This window comes from Mchenga conophoros, linkage group LG18 (genome assembly GCF_057382185.1).
Source record: "Mchenga conophoros isolate Kocher_MC1m ecotype Shallow Benthic linkage group LG18, M_conophoros_male_GT1.1, whole genome shotgun sequence".
In the NCBI taxonomy this organism is placed as follows: Eukaryota; Metazoa; Chordata; class Actinopteri; order Cichliformes; family Cichlidae; genus Mchenga; species Mchenga conophoros.
In genome coordinates this window covers 7,791,246-7,817,233 of record NC_140543.1, presented here as the reverse complement: position 1 = coordinate 7,817,233, position 25,988 = coordinate 7,791,246, and the positions used below count along the sequence as shown (strand labels likewise).

At 41.3% G+C, this 25,988-nt stretch overlaps 1 protein-coding gene across 9 annotated transcripts in view; it reads right to left on the bottom strand.

The window, feature by feature from the left end:
- The window catches only part of pard3ab (par-3 family cell polarity regulator alpha, b), a 243,793-nt gene that overhangs the window by 159,511 nt on the left and 58,294 nt on the right, over positions 1-25,988 (bottom strand). For all 9 annotated transcript variants that reach the window (XR_014889531.1, XM_085254762.1, XM_085254765.1 and 6 more), the window contains exon 3: positions 1,461-1,644. Coding sequence is in view for 8 of the 9 variants with exons in the window: in XM_085254762.1 (XP_085110888.1) it covers positions 1,461-1,644 (184 nt within the window). In the remaining variant the exon portion in view is untranslated. The remainder of the gene's footprint in view (positions 1-1,460; positions 1,645-25,988) is intronic.

The following is a 25,988-nucleotide window of genomic DNA, read 5'->3' as shown; positions in this document are numbered from 1 at the left end:
TAGAAGTCGCTAAATGACGTCACTGCCTAATTTGCATAATTGGTCATGCTAATATAATTGTAACCTACGTTGTTGGAGAGAGAAATAACATCAGGGAAGAGACATAAAGTGAGTAAAAAACATCCTAAATGCATTTAGAATTTATTTAGAACTACAAATTAAATTTATTTTAGCAATTATTGTTTTTTGTAATGTCACAATTCCAACCCTGCTCCTTTATCTGGGCTTGGACCGGCAAAAGTGGCCCGAAATAGGCGCTCTGGTGGAGTTACACTGTGTGTGTGTGTGTTTATAAGTAGTTTTAAACCTGATCCACAAAACAGCATAACAGTAAAAGAAGAACTGACTGCGTTACAGTCAGTGCGGGAGCAGCGGCTTCGCTCATGCGCGATTCATTTGCAGTTCGGACGCATAGGTGTGAACATCTTCTGCCCTGATAGCAGCTGGGGGAGGACTATCCTCCGCCCGTGAGCGCTTTGGAACGGGTGAGGTGCCCCCGGCAGCACCCGCTGCTTGTTGAGAGTAAAAGCGATACCCGCTTTCACGTCAAAAAGTCGTCATAAATAAGTCTCCAATAACACCAGAAAAAAGTCGCCAGATTTGTCGCTAGTCGCTTTTTTAGAAAAAAAAAGTCGCTAAGGGGGTCTGAAAAATCGCTAAATATAGCGACAAAGTCGCTAAGTTGGCAACACTGGCGGCAAAGGGCTGCAGGTAGGACTCTACACTAACCCGGGCCAGCTGCTCTCAGCTGCATGGCATGTGGTCGCCCGCTCAACGTACTGAGCTAAACTGGCGCCCATAAAACCATAATTATTAATTATTCTAATACAAATAGAAGGAACACTTCTTTCACTTTAGGTAGTCTGATAAAAATATGGACGGGTGGTGACGGTTGTCTTTCTGTATATTTGCGTGTACATGTTTGCTTGCTTCTGTGCAAAAGATCTCGCTTGATCCGAATTGACAAATCACCTACACGAGTCACTTTCCCATCCAAACTCAGAGTAATTGCAGTAGAAGAAGTGACTTGGCCAGCGAAACTGCAGAGGTGAATGGCCTCAGCGTCACATTTGATTTAGGAGGCAGCGAATAGAACCAATTAGCCACTTTGGCCGGGGATCAAACGGCTATCTGTGTCTGAAAAAAAAAAAAAAAAAAAAAAAAAGGCACCTCCTGTCCAATTAACAAAATTTATGAACAGGGCGACGGTATGGCTGGGACGTGATAAGGTGATTTGTTGTGTTTTCTCTATACTGCTGTGGTTGATGACATTTGACTCCAATGAAGATGATAACGTGAGGAATATAAGACGAACTGAATTAAATATTAATCAGCCAATGTTGCAGTTCCTGATTGTATCTTTAGGGTAATGATCCATCTGTCAAAATAATGCATGCCTGTGCTAATAACCCTAATGGTATTTGATCCAGAAACGCGTGTTCTCCAGTCTCGCGACTTACTGGTGCGCAGGGCCGAAGGCGTGACCTCGATCTCGCTGGCGGCCTGGTAAGGCTGGAAAGCAGAGGCTCCGCTGCCTGCGCTGAGGTCTGCAGCAAACAGGTCGGGGCTCTGGGTGCCTGTGGAGCTGGCACTGGTGCCATCACCGCCATGATGGGGTTCCTGTTCATCATATATAGCTATTAACTGCAGGAAAAAGGAAAAACAGAGGAGAGAGCACAAAAGGTCAGATTTCAGAAATATGTAGCGTAATGTTACACCGCAGTATCGAAGTAATATGGCACAGGAAAAATATATATATTTTTAACTTTATGGAATGACAATGCTTAGCTGTAATCTGGATATAGAGAACAATTACAAAGAAGGTGCAATGGCAGGAAACAAAAAATGATAAACACCTAAAAAGAAGAAGATGATAATGATGAACGACTCTTTTGTAGCAATACCTACTCATTTTCCCTCAGACTTGAAATTAAGCAGCATTCATGCATTTCCCCCCATATTTAAAACTACACGGGAAAGGAGAGACTTCATTATCTGCAAATCTGATTTTAATCCATTTAATCCAGGAAGAGGCAAATAAGAATAATTAAAACACAGCACACTGTGTGATTTTTGAAGGTAGGCATTAACACCAACTGAACCACACTGGCTCAAAAATCAGTCCTACTGGGTGTAATCAGGAAGTCCAAATCATAGCTGGTGTTCTATAAATGTAGAAGTGGCTTCCCTGAAAATGTGCACAGATAAATAGAAGCCATGGTGGTCCTTCTCGGCTCAAATGCACGGGGACCGCACATAAAGTCCAAAGGAAAATTGAGGTGATTTAGACCCCCCCCCCCTATTTTATTCTATGACAGAGACACACTCATTATGTCCAATCATATTCTCCCTCCACTCAAAAAGCTTCGTCTTTCACTCCACGTCTTCATGTTCAAAGACCTCACAGATCTGATTAATTCCAGCGTCTGCAGAGTCCCTTTATTAGATTAAAGATTACATTCATGCCATCTCTCTGCGACTCCCACTAGGCCGGCGTATGTGCTCAGCTGGCTTCAGTTAGCTGAGGAGAAAATGAAAAATCCATCCAACACGTGCCAATTTGAGGGATGTGATCCGAGCGTCCCTCGAGGTGAGATCTGATGCAGAAGCACGACTGTGATAAGGTTTGCCCCTAATGCACAAAATATTAACCACATTCAAAACTAGCACACGTGCTCAACCGCTCAAACATCTTCAAGACATCACTTCACTTTATCTGGGTTTATTGACATGATCCTAACCAAAGGAAACGCCTGAACTTTAAAGAAAAACTGACCAAAAGCAGCTAGTCACAGACAACATACTAATTTCACCTCAAGGAAAATATATATATTTTAAAAATACCATGCTGTGTGTGAAATAAAGATATGTTTTTGCAAGGGCTCTTTGAAGATCAGTAATAAGGGTTTCCAGGTTTATCGATTTTATTTAGCGTCAGAAATAGATTTTCCTCTTAGAGGAAGAGTTTCAAATGAAGCCAGTTTAACATTTATAAGAGGAGGGAATTCAAAAGGAGAAGCATTTCACTTCTTCGAAGCAAGCAGTTCTTTAATCAACAATTTTAGTTGCATATGCATCATGAATACTGCTTTTAATATCATGGGCTAGAGCTAATCAGTAAGGTAACACTCAGGAGTATGAAAGCAAAACAATCACTACAAGCGAAGGTGTCTACATAAGAAGCCTCGCTTCGACTGCAGTCGGAGGAGAAAATCTTTTATACTAATCTCAGGAAGTTCTGATCTTACACCGTGCAGAAACACGGTCTAATTTCACTACGGGCAACCAAGAGAGAAGTTCAGTGTCAAACTGACCCAATTCTGATCAGCGATGACAAGAGTCCATCGCAAGCGCTCAAGTGCAAGTGGTCACACCGGGACATCCAAGCAGCGATTTAAAAAACAGCCGCCACTCAAACCAAGGTCGAGGGGCGCCACTGGAGAAATGACCAAAGAAGATCAGCCAAATTTCTATTCCATGCGGTTTTTGACTTTTATATGGGCATAGACGGGGAACTAAAGGGTCACACCTCGCCGTTTATGAACGTATGGTACAAAATGACTGGAGGGTTCTTTTAAAAGTAGTATATTTGTTTTTAAAAGTAGTATATTTGTTTTTAAAAGTAGTATATTTGTTTTTAAAAGTAGTATATTTGTACGTAACGTATGACTAAAATAAATGAAACCAATTCCATGGTGGAGTCGTTGTGCGTCTATTGCTTCAATGATTCTCACAAGTAACATCAAAGTCCAAACATCATCTTCATCACACTAAAGATGAAAAGAAACTGTAAGCACAAAATATTAACACTTCAAGACATTCAGGCTGCATACAGTGCAAATTAAAACACATCAAGTTCTCTAAATCACACACACACACGCACACACACACACACACACACACACGGACAAATAAAAAGAAATGCACACAATTACATCTAGAGACACAAAGACACCCACAGAATCCATTAAAACACACACACACCATTCAAATCCAACGACCATTTTTCCAGCACATTAAACCTTCATTTCAGCCACATTTAGCCTGAGAGCTGTGGAGTTTTATAGCTTGCTGGACAGGCTCCCCTGGTGAGAGAAACATACTCTCCAGGGCACACACACAAACACACACACACACTTAAAAACATTTACAGACCTCAACACTCATTTTTCCCCATTAGTCCCTTTACATAAACGCAAACACATTTACTTCGAATTACAGCTCGCTACAGCCAGAGGCTAATGTGAGCGCACGTTAATGAGGATTACAAAGGTCAAAGGGCGAGGCTATGTGTGCGCTGCAGAAGTAATGAAAGTGCCAATAAAGACAGAAAAGAAAGGAGAAGAGGTGAAAATAGTGGACTGACAAGTAAAACAGGTGTGTGTGCTCAGGTGCGAGCGTGTGTGCGCTTTAGTGAGACTCATGAGAAAAGGGAGTGTGTGCTGTGTGTTTGTAATTGTGTGTTTTATGTGTACAAATCTATATAAACCTGTGAGTGTAGTCTGCTGCTCCCTCATTAAAGCTCAGTTCAGGCCACAAGGGCTGAGTCAGCAAACTCCCTGCCTCCCCGGGCTACTCCCCGAGGGCACCACAGAAGAAGAGCTCTCAACCCCATGTGCTTTTTCAGCCCATGTGGCTGTTATTACATGGTAATCGGTTCAGCTGCAGCGGGCACTAAAAATGTGTTCAGGCTGAGCTTACCTGATATCGCTCAAAGTAGAAATAATCTGCAGCAATTAGCATTGCAAAAATAAAAGCCGTACAGCGCTGGGATATCTGACAAAAAACAGCAGCAATCATAAAACCTGTTGAGACATACAAATATCTGCCGCTAAAGCCATTTTGGACAGATCGTTAATCACATTCGCCCATTATCCCTGACGCTTTTCTGCATTATTATTATTCTATGGCATTAAGCTCCCAGTCTTTGACGCCTGAAAAAGCCTGCAGGGACCTCAAAGTTTTTCGCATAATTTAAATTATTGAAACCCAGAAACAGTCACTGGAAGTATTTGCATTGCATTGTTTTCTACACGGCATACAAATTGCGCATGTACGGGACCATTTGCTTACAGTGAATACATCCATATGCAGATGAGTAGATAGTAATAAACATTTTTCAGTACAAAAACAAACGCTTGCTGCGGGGTACACCAATAAGACACAAACGTTGCAAGAGTGTAGCTGCTAAAAAAAAACACTTAACTAGCAAACGCGCCTCAAGCTTTCAGAAGGAACTGTCAGGAATAAATGCTGTTCAAGAAAAGTCCCCAAGAGTATTTTTTTAAACCCCAAAATATGCATTCAAGCCTTAATTTGCATTCCCATGAAAAGCTTGTATCAGATTGCAGCAAGCGGCATGCGCCAAACTTTGGAAGGGTGGAATTATTTAAGTCGTAACAATATGAGCAGAAGATTGGTGGTTTGGAATGTCATATTTCCTACTAACATGTCCATCATTTGAATGCAGCACAAGACTTCAAGCTTAATGTTCCGCTCGAGTGTCATACGTAACGCTAAAATGCACAGTAAAGTAAAAATGTTTAAACAAAAATTAAAAATACATTACTTATAATCCGAGTTGACTTTCAGTGTCTCGGTGGATTTGGCTTTTGGCTGCTATTACTTTACACGCTGAATAAGGTCAAAGGGAACATCAGCTGTTGCCAGACTTCCCTTGGAAACTGACCAAACATGGGTTTTAAATAAGTGAATATGCCGTAGCTTCAGCAGTACAGGGCAGCGTTGTGACTGACAGATGCTCCCTCGAGGTTACGTGTTATTTCTGTCGGAGGTTTTGAATTGTTGTCTGCGAGCTAAGAAACAGCCCCGAGTCAAAGCTAATTGCTGAGGTTTGTTGACAAGCACAGCCCTGACCCTGCCACAAGAGAGCTGCTTAAACGCATAGGAGCGCACGCTCACAGGCACACACACACACACGCACGCACACACACACAACAACACAAGGGTGACATCCAATTAGCAAGGTTCTGAGAAAAACAGAGGATGTAGAGTGAGAATTAGGTGTTGATTGGTCTGTGGAACTGTGTCAATATGTTGACGACAACAAAAATAAATATGTAACCTGCTGTTTGCAAGGCACTATGTGTATTTTTCACTTGTCTTTCAAAGTAAGAGTACTTATCGAAAACACAACTACATTTGCAACTTTTCCTTTATGTAACTTGCCATTTGTGTTATTAAGAATCTAATAATAACAAAAGAAATATGAAACTAAAGGACTTCAGATTAAAGGAAAGAACTTTTATGGTAATTATAAAATCCAAATGAAAATGATTTGCAATCCATCCGGCTTTATTATGTGCTACATTTCTGCATAGCTCTGCAATTACACCTGCAAAACTCGAGTTGACCTGAGGTTTCTATGCACTGCTGATATTCTTGCCCACTGAGCTGAGCAGAATAAATCAGAGATGGAGCTAACAGTAAACACTGCAACACACTAGGGCTGCCACGATTAGTCGACTAGTCACGATTACGTCGACTATCAAAATCGTCGACGACTGATTTAATAGTCGACGCGTCCTTTGAAACTTTGTAAGATCACAAAAGACGCAGGAATAAGTAGTAGGATTTCAGAGTGTAATAACGGACTGAAACAGAAGATGGCAGCACTGCATCTACAAGGATGCCAGCTGCCGTTAAACCCCGAAGAAGAAGAAGCAGCTGTGTCCCAGAATTCATAGCGCAGCCCAGCTCAGTTTCCAACAATGGCGGCAGCTAGTTAGTTTTAATATTACTCTTATTATTCTTTCTGGGTCACAAAATAAACGTTTAACATATTTTCAGGCGAGAAAATATGTTAAACTGTGTAAACCTCAAATATCGGCTCAGTTTATCAGGACACCACATATTTTCAAAAGCGCTCCGACGTTTTCGGAGATGTCTGTTACCCACTAGCTCGATAGCGAGCCGGGGGCAAGGCTCACTAGAGCCCGTGAGAACACCGGACTCCAGGCAAATCGTTTTCAAACCCACCGCCGTCTTTCGCTACTCAGGTTAAACATATATAACTCACTTAGATAACTTTAAAAATGTTATTGTTTGGCTTTTTTTTAGTATTTTATTTGTTCCTGAGTAAATCGGTTTGGCTGAGATTAAAGTTATAGTTTTTACACAGCTGAATAAACGTCAAGCAGACAGCTGATTATCAGAAGTGTGAGAGGCTCGAGAATATACTCCAGTGTCCTGTTATATTTTAGATAGGAAGGAGTTTATTAAACTTCACTGAAACAACCTGCAGATTTCATTAAAATTTAATAAACTATCATCTTGTCTTTATCTTTAGTTAGCACATACTTTAAACACTTAAAGCTGTAAGCTAATGATAGTTATATAAGCGCAGATGCTGCTGGTGCAATAAGCTGTACGTTTTACGTCCAATGGATGATGATCTGATTAGTCGACTAATTGCAAAAATGATCGGTGACTAGTCGACTATCAAAATAATCGTTTGTGGCAGCCCTACAACACACACACACACACACACACACACACACAAAGAGCAGACCTAGATATAGACTAAGTTTGTACACAGACTGCTAGAGCTACGACAACCAGAAAATAGCACCTAGCAAGTCAGGAATATTACACATGGCGGTCACACTTGTCATAAGCTGGATCATGTTAGCAACAATGGGTGTATGCCAGGTGGAAAAAATGGCTGATTCTGGTCTTCATATGAACAAACAATAAATAAACAAATCAATCAATCAAAAACCAAAAAACCCAAGCAGATGACAGTTAAGAGTTAGCAAAGAGGTATTTTGGAACAATTTTCTCTAAAACATCCATCCATCCATCCATCCATCCTCATCCGCTTTGTCCGGGGCCGGGTCGCGGGGGCAGCAGCCTAAGCAAAGAGGCCCAGACCTCCCTCTCCCCAGCCACCTCCTCCAGCTTGTCCGGGGGAATACCAAGGCGTTCCCAGGCCAGCCGAGAGATATAATCTCTCCAGCGTGTCCTGGGTCTGCCCCGGGGCCTCCTCCCGGTGGGACATGCCTGGAACACCTCACCCAGGAGGCACCCGGGGGGCATCCTTGTCAGATGCCCGAACCACCTCAGCTGGCTCCTTTCGATGTGGAGCAGCAGCTGCTCTACTCTGAGCCCCTCCTGGATGGCCGAACTTCTCACCCTATCTCTAAGGGAGAGGCCAGCCACCCTTCGGAGGAAGCTCATTTCCGCCGCTTGTATCCGCGATCTCGTTCTTTCGGTCACTACCCACAGCTCGTGGCCATAGGTGAGGGTAGGGACATAGATCGACCGGTAAATTGAGAGCTTCGCTTTTACACTCAGCTCCCTCTTCACCACGACGGACCGGTGCAGCGTCCGCATTACTGCAGCTGCAGCCCCAATCCGTCTGTCGATCTCCGGCTCCCTTCTCCCATCACTCGCGAACAAGACCCCGAGATACTTGAACTCCTCCACTTGTGGCAGGAACTCATCCCCGACCCGGAGTGGGCACTCCACCCTTTTCCGACTGAGAACCGGCTGGTTCTCTAAAACAAGTCCAATAAAAACATAATTTGCTGACGGGCTGTACTGCCTCCCTAACATAATTTAAGTAAAGCCTCTGAAATGTTGGAAAAAGATGCAACTCTCTCTTCATTCTGTAAATCCCTTTTTAAAGCACAGATTGATGTCACATAGCAAAAATATAGCAGTACTGTGGCTAACACAGCAACAGTAAATTCTCAGGGAAACTTGTGTGCAACTGTAGAAATCACAGCATGGAATACTAGAGCAGTTATGAACTAATTCAGGTGAATCAGTTTAATCCAACTTTATTTACACACTGTAAAATCACAATAACAATGAGATAATATGTGTTAAGCAGATTTGCCAAACGCTGTCCTTCGATACTTTTATCAACTTGTATCCCCTTTCTTGCACTTAGATTCCTTTATATACTCAAAAACTAACAATTACTGAAGAGCAAATTACAGTGGAAAGTGTGAGTCAGCCCACTTTTCAGCAGTCACTTTCAGCTCGTAAATCATCATCATAACTCTGGCTAGAACAATATGCTGGCAGCGGGGCCAGAGAGAGGAAACCAGAGGTTTCTCAAAGGGGAATTAATCCTCACGGATGTGTGTTGGGGAGAGGATTGAATTTAGCAAGACGCAGTCACCGCTTGTGCCACATCAGCAATTGCCCATTTTTATTTCATCGAAATTCCCCAGGCTTTTGCGGTGTGACCGTCCAAAAGTTACACTTGCCTTAGTTCTGGCTATCAACTCCAAAACATAAATCTTTCCAAGTTGAGCCTCCATCTATCGAGCGTTTGATTTATTCCCCCGTCACATAAAATAACGTCAAGTCATTACAGTTTCACACAGAATTATATTACATCAACAGACCGCATTTTCCCTCATGTCAAGCTCCACATTGCATATCCTCTGTTCTTTCATAAGATTTATTTAATCTAAACTGTATATATCAATAAACGCAGACGCATAAAACGAAAGTGAGCTCGACTGATTATTTGAGCAGAGGGGAAATTATGCTTGTCATACACACTGCAAATGACGAGACGTTGGATCCTGACACGATACCAAATGTGTCACTGAAATTATAAATGAAAGACAGGATTAAAAATGGTGATAAAACTGATTATTTTTATTATTAGTGATTTTCATTTTAACAAATTCTCTCTTTATGTGTTAACTCTCTAATGCATGGGCACTGCTCGTCAAATTACAAGCAGACACTGGTATCTTAGATTGTTATCTACTTTCACAGGTCCCAGTTTGCGTTTATGTTCTGCTGGTTTGGTGCACTGACAGTCCAGAATGAAGCTAAAGACTAAAAATGTAATAACGTATGAAAGGAATTGAAATTTTTCAGATATAAATATTGGTAGAAGGCTATTTCAAGCCAAAATCAAAGAGCTCAAACGTTTCTTTTTAGTTATTCTTCGCCATCAAAGATTACCCTGATTCTGGGAATCAAAACCTTTCAGTTCTTTGGCTTGCACTATACCAGTTTCAGACCAGGAAGTAAGAGGGCAAAAAGGACAACGTCAGCAAAATGAAGGAAGTAACCGCTAAACTTTCACCTACACAGCTGTGTAATCCAAAGCATGTCGTCCCGACTCTCCTCTCAGGTCAAGAAACAGCAGCCTGGAACAAATTTTCTTGGTTACACACTTTATGTCGAAAGTGCGAGGTTGCAACAGGCCTTTTCCCAAAAGCAACAGCCATCAAAGCCCTCACCATCAGCTAGCCAGAGCCAAAACCCACACGGTGCAGACAGGCAGTGACCAATGTTACTCCTGGGTCAGTATACCACAGTATTTATGAGAGGAGTTTAGTTTCAAAATGAGATATCTAGCGATGCGGGAAAAGACGAGACACACCATCAGTTTTAAAGAATGGTTGCAACTTAAAACCTCAGATGACAGTATGATAAAAGATGAACTTTAGATCATTTCTTATTTGAAAATAGATATTTACTTTAAATATTTAAAAATGAAGCACATACTTATTTTGTCATTACATCCATTTCTTTCACTCATGAAATCTGAGGTTTGGGAAACAGGAGGAACACGACTCTTGACAGGTTCATTAGGTAAAAGCAGGAAACCGACTGTACATTATGTCTTTCTTTAGAACCCTAAAAAAGGTGAAAACGCTGTGACAAGAGTTATGGTTACATGGTTTCTGCTACATCAGTAACATATACATGAAGGCGGCGAGAGCAATTTATCAAAAGTAGGGAAAGAAGACGTTTGACTTGTAAACTGAGAGGTTCGTGAAAGTTTTTAATGTAGCTGGTGGTGGAAAGCTGTACGGCGAGGTCATATAAAAAGGTACATTATCACATATCTGGTAGGATATATGGTATTTTCCTCAGCTTTTATTAAAAAAAGGAAAAGCATGTGGCTTAAAACACAGCCTCTGGTATGAATCCGAGACCTTTAGAACCAACTGGAACAGTAAAGACAGTCTTATTTCCCAGGACATTAAATACTGAAAATAGGGAGAACTGAGTGAAAATGGGGATGACGATGGTGGGGAATCTGGTAGGGAGTTAGGCCCCGATTATGAGATGTATTTGATGGTCTCGGAAAGGCAAATGCCGTTCGGTCTGCCTTCGCCACAGGATGTCTGTGGATGCAGATGGGATGTGCCAGGGGAACTGTACAGTAGTCACGGAGCGACAAAGAGTTAGCTGTTCCAAGCTGCTAAAAGTAAATCAGGTGACCTTGTTAAGAATAAGAATAAGAATCCTTTATTATCATTATGGGTTCACAGAATAAAAAATGTTAGATTACTTTCCCCAAATACATACTGTTGGCAGAAAGCTCACAAAAATGTTGTTTTTGTAATAGCTAGAAGCAAAAATCATTGGCAAAACTGAAATTTGATTAGTATCTAGCATCTGTGCCTGACTAATCAGTTTAGGGCAATATACAGAGGAGCCTGTCACTTCTAACTTGTCACGTACGGGTGCACATAAACGAACCTCTTGGCATCACATATAAACACCAAGCTGCTCATAGTGTCTAAACCTAACCAATTCCGGTTTGTTCAAAGCTCCCACACACGACACAAATGATGGCCTTCCTCAACTACAACCTCCTGAGACTCCTAACGTAGCTTCTGTAGCTCTTTCAACAAGGACCGCTGAGGAATAGTGCATCAACGCAGGGACGACATCCTCCAATTAAAACACAGTGGAAAGTCTCATGTATCACAATGAGTCCTATCTCACTTTGTGTGTAATAAATCTATCCTCCAAAAATATATATTTCTATTAAAAACGTCATAACTGACATCAGAGTACACTTGCTTTTCTAAAGCTTCCCTTTCAACACATCGCTGTCCTTGGAGCATTAAATGTGTATTCAGAGCCACTACTAGATTCTTGCATTAACTTCACAATGCAGTTAATGCAAGAAGTGCTGGATATAAAAGTGTTTAGTTATTCTGAAACACTCCTTCACAGTCACCAGATATCACTCTAATCCACTCACATCTACAAGGTTCAGAAACACAAATTTAAGACTTTGTGGGAAATCACTGGAGAAGAGCTCCCTGAGACTAGAGGAAGTTTTGTAAAGCAGATTCGAAGCGTGCACTATGAACGAAACAAATACGAAACACGTTTACTGCCCACAAACGCCACTTTTCCCTACATACTTTTACTTTGTTTTCTCGACAGTGTGCAATCCTTAATTACTTAAGTCTGCGTAAAATAGCGTAAAGTTCAAGATGTCTGATTGTTTAAAACTTTCTCTTGCTTTTTAATTTAATTTGACTCATTTTTGTACTCAGAAAAGAGTGTTGCAACAATTAGTCTTTGTGGAAAAGTGTTAATCTGAGCAGCACAAGCCAAAGGGGCAGTGGTTTGGATGTGTGACTGATGTGACTAAGATTAGCTGAGGTTGCCAGACGAGCAATGCAACCCCAAACTCCCACAGAGACTGGGTGAGCTCAGGCAGAGCACGCAGTAACCTTGACCTCAATGAGTTTCACAAAAAACACACAAAGGGAGAAGGAGATGTATTAAACACAGGGGAAGGAGACCCGACACTGACCAGGTGCGAGCCAACCTTCCCAAACCTTTCAAACATCCACTCCAAAAAACACCTTCGTGCCGTTTCGTTCATTCAGTTTCTCATTCAAAACTCAATCTGACACAAAAACACATTCATTTGTGAGAAAGCACACATTTAGGATTACTGTGTAATAGAACTGGGGACAGCTCAGACCAGTGTGAAACAATCCCAGTCACACTGATGACCTACTATCCATTTCACTTTAATCCAGACAATAGAAAACATGTGGGGGGAAAGCAGTGTACAGCCTGAGTCGAGGCCAAACGGACAAATGAAAACGGCAATCAGGCAGAGCCAGGAGGGAGTGAGGGAGCGAGGCACTGAAGGTAATTCATTCTCCAAAATGAGAGCAGGGCTGAGCTGTGACTCGTATTCCCTGAAAGATACTCCCCTAGTACACCGCTTTTTACTCAACTCAAGCCACATGTACGGAAACAGTACTTGCAAAATATTTACTTTGCATAGCCATATACTTTTATCTTTGATTTCTTTTCTTAAATATAAACTTGAAGACAGGTTTTGGAAGACATTTGTCTTCTGATCTGATCTGAAGCATTGAGGTTTAATGGCAAGGAGGAAAGACATTAACAACAATGAAACAATTGTTGCTGCCCATCAATCAGGGAAGGATCATAAGGCCATTTCCAAACAATTTGGAGTCCATTATCCACATGTGAAAAACACTTAAGACAGTTGCTAATTATCCCTGGATTGGCAAATTCACCCCATTGGCAGACTGTGAGATACTCAGATAAACTGGAAAAAAACTCAAGAGCTACAACTCAGACTCTGCAGGCCTCGGTTAGCACGTAAAATATTAAAGTTCATGGCTTGTTTGGAAAGGTTATGGCGTTATGGAACAGTATTCTTTGGACAGACAAGACCAAAGTCAAGGTGCATGGACATCATGCACAGTGTCATGTTTGGCAAAACACCAAAGAACATATCAGCACAAACACCTAATACCAACCATCAAGCACAGTGATGGTGAAAAAGGAAAGAATCAAGGTGTTGCAATGACCCAGTCATGTCCAGACCTCAACCTGACTGAAATGCTGTTGTTTATAGAAGCCAAGCAGGTATAGAAGCAGGTGACCCACGTAAGGCTTCTCCAAAGGCTCAGGTTTAAACCTCCCATTCTCTCCACTAATATGGCTTAGACATTTTAGCCAGGCTGCTGGAGAGGACAGTCCATCCATTAGTCAAACCTCAGAGGAGAAACAGTGTGGCTGCAGTGATGCTGCTGCCGTACCAGTCAGTGTTCTTTATTGCTGTATTTAAATCACTTTGGTGAAAACGTATTGCCCCTCCAAATTCATTTCAGTAATTACTTAATGAATACCTACAAACTAGTTATTTATGACTCAATTATTTGATGTATTATTCTTTTACAATCATTTAAATCTGGTTATATGAAATAAAAGATTTTTTCTATCGACTCCCACCGTGGAGTTTTATTTCAGGCTCATCTTCTCTTGTCAAATTAGAGAAGCCTTGTTCTCAACTGAGCCCCATCTGCTCATTCACTTACCTGCGACAACTAAACTGACTATTCTGGATATCTGAGCTTTAAAAAAAACAACAACACAGAGTGCGGACAGTCTTTCAGCTGGGTGAGAAGTGTGTTTAATTTAAGCTGCTGAAAGCTGATAGATGTTGATACAGCACAAAAAAAGAAAGAAAAAAAATCCAAGTGAATAGAAACACACAGACCATTTCCTATGGCCAAAAACCTGATACTGCACGCTGAACCCATTACTGAAACCTCTGTAAGAGTTAAATATCCTCTGGTTTGGTGGGTAGAGCAAAATACATCTATCGGCATGAGCACAGCTTCGTTTCTCATTGAGGCTGCCCGCTCTAAAAACAAAATAATCTCCATCATCATCAACTTATCACTCATGTCATTGACTGCTTTATATACGTTGTATTCACACTTAGCCAATTTAGAATCACCAACTCCTTAACATTCATGTCTTAGAACTGTGAGAGGACCCCAGAGTAAGGCTGCACCACCACTCTGACAAGTTTGGTGTATATACACTAACAGCAGGCAGATTCTGGTGTTCACTGTAAACTACAGACTGCAGGAGGAGTTCCTTCTATTTCAATATTACTGGAAGTACAAACTAGCCCTGACCACTTCTTCAAACTTAAAATCATTTTGTAACAAATATATACATAAATTCAGTTGTTAGATATCTAAACATTCAGTCCCCACTAACATTCTTACCCAAACTGGCCTACTTTTTTTAAAATCAGCTGTCCAGGACTAAAAGGTTTTGGATCTTGAAATCATGTTTTCTGATATGAAATCCCCACACAGTTGTACCGAGCTCGGAGGCCGTTTCTGCAGAATAAACCTTGTGAGCTATGGACAGTTTTTCACACAGCAGCTTCAGGGCCGAACTGTGTGGTGATCCGTCTCTATCATTTCAGTTACCAGAGTAAACAACCCAGACAAGCCAGTGCTGCTGGCTAAAAGAAAATATACAAAATAGCACAAGGAAAATCGGTTAGTCTGCTCAGCAATGCTCACTGATATATTGTGCACTGTATCTGGTGAACCAGTTGTATATTTGTAAAGTAACCACGACTGATCGTTTTAGCTCTTACCTTTGTGAGCCTAAAGGAAAGGTCACTCCATTTTTAAGCTCAACATAAATTTTTGGAACTCACGTTAGACTAAATAACAAGTAGAAAACCAAGCCTGAACCGAGCACACCCCAGCCTAACATATCCTTGTGAAACCTGATCTGACGGAGATGGCACCGACACACTTTACGTCCTGTATTGATCACCACTCCTGCCATCAAACAGAGAGATAAGGAGATAAAGATGAGGCTGAAAAGCAAACGGGGACTCCTTTAATTGAACGGCCACACAACGGGGTGTGTGTGTGCGTGTGTATGTGTGTGCGCGCGTGCGTGCGTGCGTAGATAAGCTGGTTCTGGGTTCTGGGTTGAAAGCTAGCAAACTAATGAGCACCATACATCACATGCTATCACTGTTAATCACACTTAGGGCTATATTTAGCCATTTAGCTTTAATTACCCGTTTTCCATAGAGGTAATCAGTACTTAGTAGGGAACACGTAGCAGGCGATACTGAGTCTAGGTCTGTGTGTGGACGTTTACGTTTATAGGTGTGTTTTAAGTAAGACAATCTACATGAAAATAAGAGCTCTTGGGAGGAACCTGTGGCTCTCACCATAAACTCATAAAGCTAACAGGTCATCTTAGGTTTCAGTGCCACAGTCCTTGCAATTGCTTTGGTTGCTAGATGGTTGCAACAGTCGCCAAAAATCTTCATGAAAGGCGCTCACTTGTGTGAAAACTTTGCTTTAAGAAGAGTGTATTTTACTTTGAAACCAAATGGTGTCCATTTCCTGTGTTGCACTTTTCACAGTTTCATTACTGCTTAGTGAGTAATTTGCAAATATTTACAGACAAGTTGGCGTCTTCCACTCACCCTACAGCAACTTGCAACCCCAAGGAGGTGTTTGGTACTGTACAGTATCCCACTTGCTTGCTGTTGTTATCACCTAGTAAGCAAACGTCTAGCATCCACTTGTTAATCAGTTGTAGAGTAGACACTTTTCCCACACTTATAGCACATATTTACACACCAGTGGTTGCAGGGATCACCAACAGGTCTCTAGCAGCACCTGGATGATGCTTTAGCAGTAATTTCACGACGACTCCAAGCAACCTTGAGCAACCAACTGGTCAGGGAATACACATTTTTGGCATCATGAACAGTGGTTGTCAGATGGACCTTCGGTTAAAAACTCATGAACTATGGCTACAGAAATCAAAACACCAATCACTTACAGCCAACCAGTTACTTACACTTACTTACAACTACTTTGAGATTACATAAAAAGGTCTAAATTCAAATTTGAAAGACATTAATAGACATTCCTTGTTTATGTTTTGCTGTGATGGCTTCCATTTTCATGAGAAAACACACATTTCTTCAACTTAAACAACGGCTTTTCCCCTTTAGCTGACAAAAAAAAAAAAATGTGTAAAGTGTAGAACAAAGGTCTTACTTTTCCTCCATGTGCCTATTTCACGATAACAAACGTGTTATTCATTTTACTCCCATTACGTAATATGAGAAACAGACAGCACACTTACTGGATGTGTCCTGAAAAAAAGAGAAGTAAACAGGTGACTCTAGGGCTGTTCAATATAACGATATATATCGGATGACGATATAAAAACATCTATCATTTCATTTTACACTATCGTTTGTATCGTGGTGTCGCAAAATAAACTGTTTACGACAATATTTTTTCACCGTTTTGATGGACACTGTAGTGGCTATATTAATTTCTTAAAGTTCTCTCTTTCTCTTATATTTAATATAACCACACTACAGACGGACTAGCGCCTGTTTTTATGCGTTGTCGTTAGCAACAACGACAGTAACACCATTGCGTGTCCGCGTGTTTATGTACCACATAAACATTTCACAATAAAGCTCAAGATCCTGTTGAGACTTTTCAAAATAAACTGAATCACTGAAAGAGCAGATTATTTAAGGATGAGAAGTAAAAAAAGAGCCGCCAGGTGCTAAAAAATAAACCTTAGACTCAAACGTTAGAACAGGCTTTTCCGTGTAACAAATACTCACAAAGAAAACGGCGGCTGCTACAACTTATGTCTAAAAATGTATCGCTTCATGCATCGGTTAAAACACTCGACTCCAGCTACATGACGCACAGCTGGAAACACTTCACGCAAGTCGAGCTGCCTGAGATTCACAGAAAATGTTACATTTTTGTGATTTATATCGTTATCGGGACGATAGATGTCTTATATCGGGATATGAGATTTTGGTCATATTGCACAGCCCTAGGTGACTCAGGTACAACAAAGGTTTTTTTTTTTTTAATTAGTTTTTTTAAAAAGGGGGTAAAAAAAAAAATGGCTGCATAAGATGTAAAAATGTAGATGCAAAACACAAAGAAAGAGAAGTGTGAGGAAAGAAAAAAAGAATACGTTTGGATGGAAGAAGCTATAGAGGGGAGAAAAGGAAGAAAAAGGAAGGAATAGATAAGAAAAGGACAAGGAGCAAGGAGATGATGGGGTTAGCAGAAGAATGAAGAGGAAGTGGGTGAAAGGAGGAAAGAGGCGAGACCAATCGTCCATGAGAAAGACTCGTCGGAAATAGCACAAGCTCTCACGATGGAGCCGACGGTACTTTAAACTAAGCTGTTTCTTCACAGAGCCTGGCTGAGATGCTCAGAACACAGCGAACTGGACAGCTTCCTTTCTCTCTTTGCCGGGAATTATTCTGTCACTCCCTTGGCCTGGACAAGTGGTGCTGGGAGAAGTGTTAGTGTAGCATGAGCGAAATCAGCGTGTGAGTGTGTGAGAGAGAAAGAGATTGCAGCAACACAGCTGGCAAGCCTCACGCTGGCTCGAGTGGTGGGGCATTTTCTGTTGCACAATGAAACAGCCATCAGCGAAAGGGAACCCACTCTTTTTTTTAGCAATAAATCAGCTGAGGTAAAGAAGGTGGGAAGTGATGGGAGGCAGGGGGAGGAAAAAGAGGGGGGGTTGATGGGAGATTGAATGGCAGAAAGGACGTTGAAGAGACACACACACACTTGGAAAAAAGAAAAAAAAAGACAGACTCTATTGCCTGTATTAAGCATATACTTTATAAGAGACCTTTCAAGTTTTAAAAGCCTAAAGAGAAGTCCAAACACATCGCATGGCAGGAGCAAAGGAAATTACTTGTTCACACATAAAGCTAACACACTAATGGGGCTACAACTATTTCTGATGAACACGCATTAGAGTCTTGTAAATATTGTTTTTGGGGGCTGTCCATATTTGGATGAGAGGTTGAAATGCCACATCATCAGCCAACACTGGAGCTAGCTTGTTTATCAATGTGAATCCGTGCACGGTCCCTAAGCACACACACACGCACCTGCAATAAATGCAATACCAGAGTATCACTGAAAAACCAGAGTAAACTTCTTGTGCATGCTGCACCTAGCAGGCCACACATTTTTCCAGATATCTGCAGTAAAAATGCTCCAAAATCTCAAACACAAAGGAGAGGTCCGAACTCTTTTTAATGTTATGTTTGCAATAATTTTCTGCTTAACAGAAAACCGCAGTCTAATACTGAAAAGCTTCAACGACAATTCTTCCCTAGTTGTCTGCTTTCTCTCTTTCTGGTCGGTGTAAGATTTTTGGGGGGAGTTTTTACTGCAAATATGGTAAAAATTACATTCACCCATGTGAGAAGGTGCACTAGTGAGAATAGGGGGGAAAGAAACTAGCATGACCATCAGTATGCATCAGCCTAATGACTCCCACTGAGCCGAAATGAGTCCAGTGCAAACAAATTACATCAATAACGAAAACACAGAGGGTAAGGGTTATCTTGGTTCAGTTTTCATTTACAGTGCTGTGAAAAAGCATTGTAATATTTTCTTTTGCTTCATGAGATTTAATCAAAAGGCTCTACAACTTCAAACATTATGATAAATAAATGAACAAAAGGAGCTCTGCATTAGCTCAAAGAACCATTTATATTAATGACAGCAGTGCCTGTAAATTAAACTGATGTTCTTCATGTTTGCCTGTGTTTGCACTCAGTCGCTAAAAGACTACAAGACTGTGCTGCTGTGTTGCACTACTGTACTTGCACATATTGTACAGTATAATGATATTCCTGGGCATATTTATTTGTTACATTGTATTTTACAAAGCTAAGAAAGCAATCTCAAAGTTGAGCCTGATGTTGCCTTCCTAATAAAAGACTGGTAGATTAAATTGGAGCAACCCAACTCAATCTAAAGAGCTTAGAAAGAAAAGCGTCTGGACTTTAAGTTCTTGAAGACGTTTCACCTCTCATCTGAGAAGCATCTTCAGTTCTAGGTGGAGAGTCCCAGATTTAAATCCTAGGGGAGTGTCCCTCAAGGGGGTCATGAACCCCTTAACGATCCTCTACCTAATCACACGAGCCAAGGTGTGAAAATGGGTGTAGGTCACAATCAGCCAAGGTTTCAGGTGAACCCGCTGTGAAACCTAGCCCCACCCCATTTGATTTCCTGAGTTCAAAAGGCCCAGGATGTGAGTGGGCGTTAAGAAGTCTGGGAAGGGATCTCAAAACTGGATTATAGATGGCAGACAGTTGGTTTCATAAACCATCGCCTCTGTTCAAAGATGGTCGCTCACAGTGGACATAGATGGCTTCTTTCACTCTTCTTTCAAACCACCTGTCTTCTCTGTCCAAAATGTGAACATTGGCGTCCTCAAAAAAGTGACCTTTGTACTTTAGATGCAGATGGACTGCCGAGTCTTGTCCCATGGAGGTGGCTCTTCTATGCTGTGCCGTGCGTTTATGAAGTGGCTGTTTGGTCTCTCCAATGTAGAGCTCTGAGCATTCCTCGCTACACTGTACAGACACAACCCAACTCGCTATTTTTTAAATGAGTGTGTTAACTTGGAGGACGACCCTGGACCCTTTCGTAATGAGACACTGGACTGGATGAGCACCTTTTCTTCTAACCTGCTCCTACACAGGCTACTTTACCCCAAACCTGTTCTCCAAGTCCATGGAGAAATATATTTGTTGCACTCTGCTACACTTACACATACTGTTGTTCATAAAGCCTGCAAGTACTACATGGTAGAATTCCAAGAACTACACCAATATAATCTCTGAAGACATCATTAAAAGAATATTTGCAGAACAACTATTACCCCTGAGCTGTGTGGGCAGTAACCCATCATAAATAAAGTCCAGATCTGTATAAGAGCAGCCCCGGTGGGAATGAAAGTGCTAATACTAAACATGTTAGTGCCCTTAAAAAATCTGCAGAAACACTTTGTGTTATGGAGGATTTAGGGATACTTTCAAACTGCGTGCCTGTCATTAGACGGCATCTGCGACTTTATGCGCACATATGTCTGTCCAAGGATTTGAAACCTCAAGATGTAAGACTGACCCACATATGCAGCCGTTCTCCAGCCAGGCGGAGGTCTCGTAAGCCTTGCTGTAATTGAGGGCCAAGGGAGCACCTCGGGAGTGACGGTCGTTTAATGAGAAATTATAGTTGTGCTGATGCTTTCAGAAAACCTGACTCCATTTGATAGTAATTACATCTCATATGGTTTCATTACGCAAGCTCCTTATTTGGATTAGGAAATATTACAACTGAAATAGGAGAGGATAAACTCTGCTGGGATTAACACTCATCTGAGACCCGAGACCCCCACAGCCCCTTAGCAACCCCCAACACACACACAACCTCATTTTTGTGTGCGTTTGTAAGGGAATTCGCTGGTCATTAATACATAAATAATACCGTGACCTTATATGAATCATCTTCGCTTTGTCAATTTGCTCAAATTACAGTGATTAGTGCCATTACAGAAGAACAGGACTAACATAACTAAGTGTCTCCAAGGTGGTGATCACACTAGATTAGCCTTGATGCATATGCAACTGGCTCCGGCGGGTTCGAAGGATTTTGTGCACTCTTGATATTTCCCATCTACTTCTTCCTGAAAACTGCATTTCTTAGAAGCTGTTTAAGCTAAAAGAAAGGTACAACTGTGAGTGGGTAAGTGCTCAGTCCACAGCACAGTGCAGGCTGCGAGCAAAATGAAGAAAAGTCCTGCAGATTCTGTTCTGGACCAACTGAAGTAATACTATATAAAATGAATATATTTCATGTAGGGCTGTGCGATATGACCAAAATCTCATATCCCGACATAAGACATTTATCGTCCAGACAACGATACATATAACTTAAATTTTACATTTTCTGTACATTCTGTGAACCTCTCATCTTCACTGGCCATGCTGGTATTCTCTGCGCCTGCATCCACGTGGTGACTGTAAAAACTCGTGTTTTTATTTGAGGTAATTTGTTTGATGCATATTCTGAAATTTGATGTTTGAGAATAATGTATTTTGTCATCATTTCAGTTTATTTTGAAAAACCTCAACAGGATCTTCAGCTTTATTGTGAAAGGTTTGTGGAAAATAAACGAGCGGACGGTGGAGCCACACGCTGGGTTTACCGTCGTTGTTGCTAACGACAGCACGTAAAACAGCCGCTTGTCCGTCCATAGTGTGGTTATTTTAAATATAAGAGGAAGAGAGAACTTTGAGAAATTAATATAAACACTGCAGCGAGGATCAAAACGATGAAAAAAATATTCCCGTAAACAGTTTATTTTGCGACACCGCGAAACAAATGATAGCGTAAGATGAAATGATATATATCTATATCTGATATATATCTTTATATCGAACAGCCCTAGTTTCATGACAGTTTTTATTTGTCAGTTAATCGTCTTATTTGATTGCTTAAATACTAACAGTTAAATATAAGTTACATGTTTTGTGCTTGTTTTTAAAACACTTTACCTATTGAGCCAGTCAGTAAAGGTAGAAGCAACTTCAATTATAAATTATCAGCTGAATTGTATTATAGTATTGTATATCGCATCGTATTATGAATACTAGGTGTGTTATAAAACGTGCATGCTTTGGTCTGAATTCAACTTAAAGCTCATAAAAAGGGCCAGAAGCCTCCAACTCAGTGACTGCTTCAACCTTTATTTCACTTGGGAGGCCTTTCTGGGTCAGTCTAACTGCTTTTATGACCACTGTTGACAATGGGACACCTAAAGTTTGCATAGAGAATATTTCAGGCTGCGGCAGCTTTCCCATTACCACAGATAGTCCACTTGAGATTTGAAGTGCTTCTGCTAAGTCAGAGGTAAGAGCCAGTGGATTTGAGGTGCAGTGGTATTAGCCCTGCGAGTTTAGGCTTTAATCCAGGCCGAGGTAGCGCAGACGTCAAGGTTTTCCTCGAGTCTATCTCTTACACCCACACTCACTCTCAGGAGGAAACACACACCCCCACAAGTTAACTCTGTGCAAATTTATGAGTTCTAACCTGCATACACACCAACGCAGAAGTTAACTCTTACCTTAAAAGAACCCGAAGTTTCCTCATCTCTCTTTCTCACACACATACACCTCCCCAAACCCATCATCAAATCTCTTTGCCTTTCACCACCTCCATCCTCAGGAGAGGAGCCCCAGCACTGAAATCTAATTAAAGGCTCCATAAGCAGAGCTCAAATGAAACTGTCACATCAAAGTCGCAGCTGGGACGGAATGACACAAATCAATAAGATTGAGAGCTTCGGCAGATCCCCCTGCACCCCGGAGACTCCTGAGCAGACCTGGGCTGGGATTAGGCCAGTCAGACTCCACTCAGGTGGGAGGAGAAAGGGCTCTTCTTTGTCTATCTATTAGTTTCTATGTCTGCCCAACAAAATCCGGATTTAATTAAGAGTGTGACTTTGATTAGTTTCACCTTCTTCACCCTGAGCGCATTACAGAATCAGGTTCTGTGTCTTTTAAAGGTTATCTCTGCTCTACGACATTTTATTTCCAATTCTTCTCAAGTCACCCAGTTTACTTACTGCCGGGTGTGTCGATAATAAACACACAATACATTCCTTGGTTTTGATGCTACAATGTACAGGGTTTAGGTAATAGTTTAGCCCACCTGACTCCCAACTCCTTGCGGTTGCACTTAAACACACTGAGTAAGCGCCTCCTTCCCACAGGCAGGTTTAGTGTTATGACTGGCCATATGCTGAGTTGGTTTCCTTTAATTTTGGTAAATAAACCGAACAAGTGAGTGAAAGTAAAACATAACTACAAACAACTGAAAGCAACAGGGAAAAAAAGTACATCCAAACTTTTGTCCACCCTCTAAAACAGGGGTAGGCAACGCAGGTTTTAGATGCGTCCTTGAGCCAACGCAGCTGATTTTAATGACTAAATGACCTCCTTAACATGTGTTGAGGTTTTCCAGAGGCCTGGTAATGACATAATCATTTGATTCAGGTGTGTTGACGCAGGGTGATATCTAAAACCTGCAGGGCACCGGCACTCCAGGCCTGAAGTTGCATACCCCTGCTCTAAAATAAGGCCACTGTGTCATGGCCACCGACGTCCAAGATCACCTTTATTGGATCTTTGTGACGTCAGCCGAAGCTTTCAAGTAATATTTGACCCTGTGCGGCAAAAAGCATCAAGTTAAAAAAAAGAAATAAACGAAACAAAGCTTAGCATACTGCTACTAGCTTTTATTCTTATGTATATGTACATTTATATGTACATATGTAGAGTATTTTCACTCTACATATTTATCCCACTGTTCTGGGAGCGGCACTAGTCACAAGCTTGGATTTATAAAAATCTGGGTTTCTGACAAAGGATCCAAGTTAATATATTATAGCTCAATGTGAGTCACACTGTCTGTTCGCGTCACTGATCTATTTAAAAACCCCATACATTTTTCTGAGAACTGTGCAAATCTACTTGAGGGAGCCAAGTGGGAAACTTTATTTCTTCTAAAATAGATTGTTATACGGATTTTATTTATTTTACAAGCCTGCAAGATGAAGCGCATTACTTTTTAATAAGTGTGCAGCCATAACTTGCTGCTCCAGGTGTTGTTCCGAAAGTGGCCCAACTTTCAGTGTTTCCTTTTGCATAAATTCCCCACAAACTAGCACACTGTATCAGACAAAGCGCAGTATGAGGATGATGTTTTTGACAGAACTTCTAATGTAAACTGAATCCCGCATGCAGCAGGTTTCAGTGGACTGTTGTGGGAAGATTCAGAGGATTTACAGGTGAACTGGAACAACGGTTTAAAGAAGGGAGAACGACTTACCTGCATGGATGAAAGTCGAGAAGATATTGAAAGGAAAACATGAACACGAAAAAAAGAGAGAAAATACAAATGAGCTACTTCAGTAAGCCAGTGCACCTCTTATAACACACCCCTAAACCTTTCATCTACACTATAACTTAACTTAAAGCAACAACAAGGTGTTTGACACTTTCACATGTTTGGGGTGCAATTCTGCAATCCCCCCCCCCCCCCCCGAATCCTACAGTTCACTAAGAGAGAGCCAAGAGATATTTCAGACAACATCAGCTTTTATTGGCCAGGATTTCATTCGTGCTGTGTGAACTAATCTCCCCCCACAGGCTTCAAACCTAATTATACGTTACACAATATCAAATCGCCAAACAACAAACGCATTGTTTCCATACAAAAACCAGTGGGTGCCAAACAGTCTACTCTTTTTCCCTCCCCCACTGTAATGATTTAATTTACAAGTAAAAAGACGAAACTACTTCTGCTGAAATACATCAACGCTCGTCTGGCATTTTTTCCCCTCACAACGAAACAAACCTTGTGATACGAGACGTGACGGTGCGCTATTCAAATACAGGTTTTAACTGTGGTTTGAGGAGATTTGATTTCACCATTAAGAAAGTGTTGTGCAATTCAAGTGTGAGAGGTTAAATATGCATCCGAAAGCAATCCTCTTGACTTTAACGGTAGCTAAACAGCAGATTCCCATTTAATCTAACATTTTTCTCCAGTATCCCATGCTTTCCATACCACTTAGGGAATAAAAAGTACATTATCCCACTCTCTGCAAAGTAATGCTTGTCTTAAAAGACACTGATACTTAACCGAATACCAAGGGAATAGGAGAGTGGGGCCGACTACGCCGCCCTTGTTGTTGAAATAAGCACTTTCAGTCTCGCACAGACAGCAGAAACCTGACAACGATACCTTACACAATGGCCATTGTAGGAGGCAAAGCCGTAAGGGAAGAGCAAGCAAATGGGCTAATTTGCTGTGTGAACAAAAGGATGTTGGTGACAGCTCAGCAATGACACATTTCTGTTGCATTAAGGCACGAGAGGGGATTAGAGAGAGCGTGCGATCCCGTCTTGTCTGACTCTGATCTCCGTGGAAAAGACGCTGCGTGGCTGACAGAAAAATGTCTACAGAAAACAAAATAATAGGAGCAACAACAGAAGCCTCTCATTCACTACATTTATCCTTTATCAATCCTGAAGAAATGCTGCAAACAAAGGCGGTCACTCCTCACGTCAACTTTATGGATCACACTTTGTTGTCTTCCCTTTACTCGCTGCCTCTCTAGGAATAAAGACATCTTTTTTCTTTATTAGTAACAACACGTGAGCTGACACTTCACCACTGCACACCTTCCTCTGCTATTTGCACTGTGTCGTACGTCCCTTGAAACAATAGGGATGCATAACACTACAGAGTAAATGGTACAGGCCATAAGCTGAAATGGTCACATTTGATTTTATGGGAAATGCACTAAGGTTATATTCAAAGTTATATCCAAATATATGTCACTCTTAGTAGAACTGTTGAATTTCAACTTTCAATGCATAAAGCTGAATAAAGCTATTTAAGAAGCTGTCTGTAGTCTATATTTTTTAAAATGTGAATGGGTACGAAACATCTAAGGAGATCTGTGACTGGCCCGAGTATAGC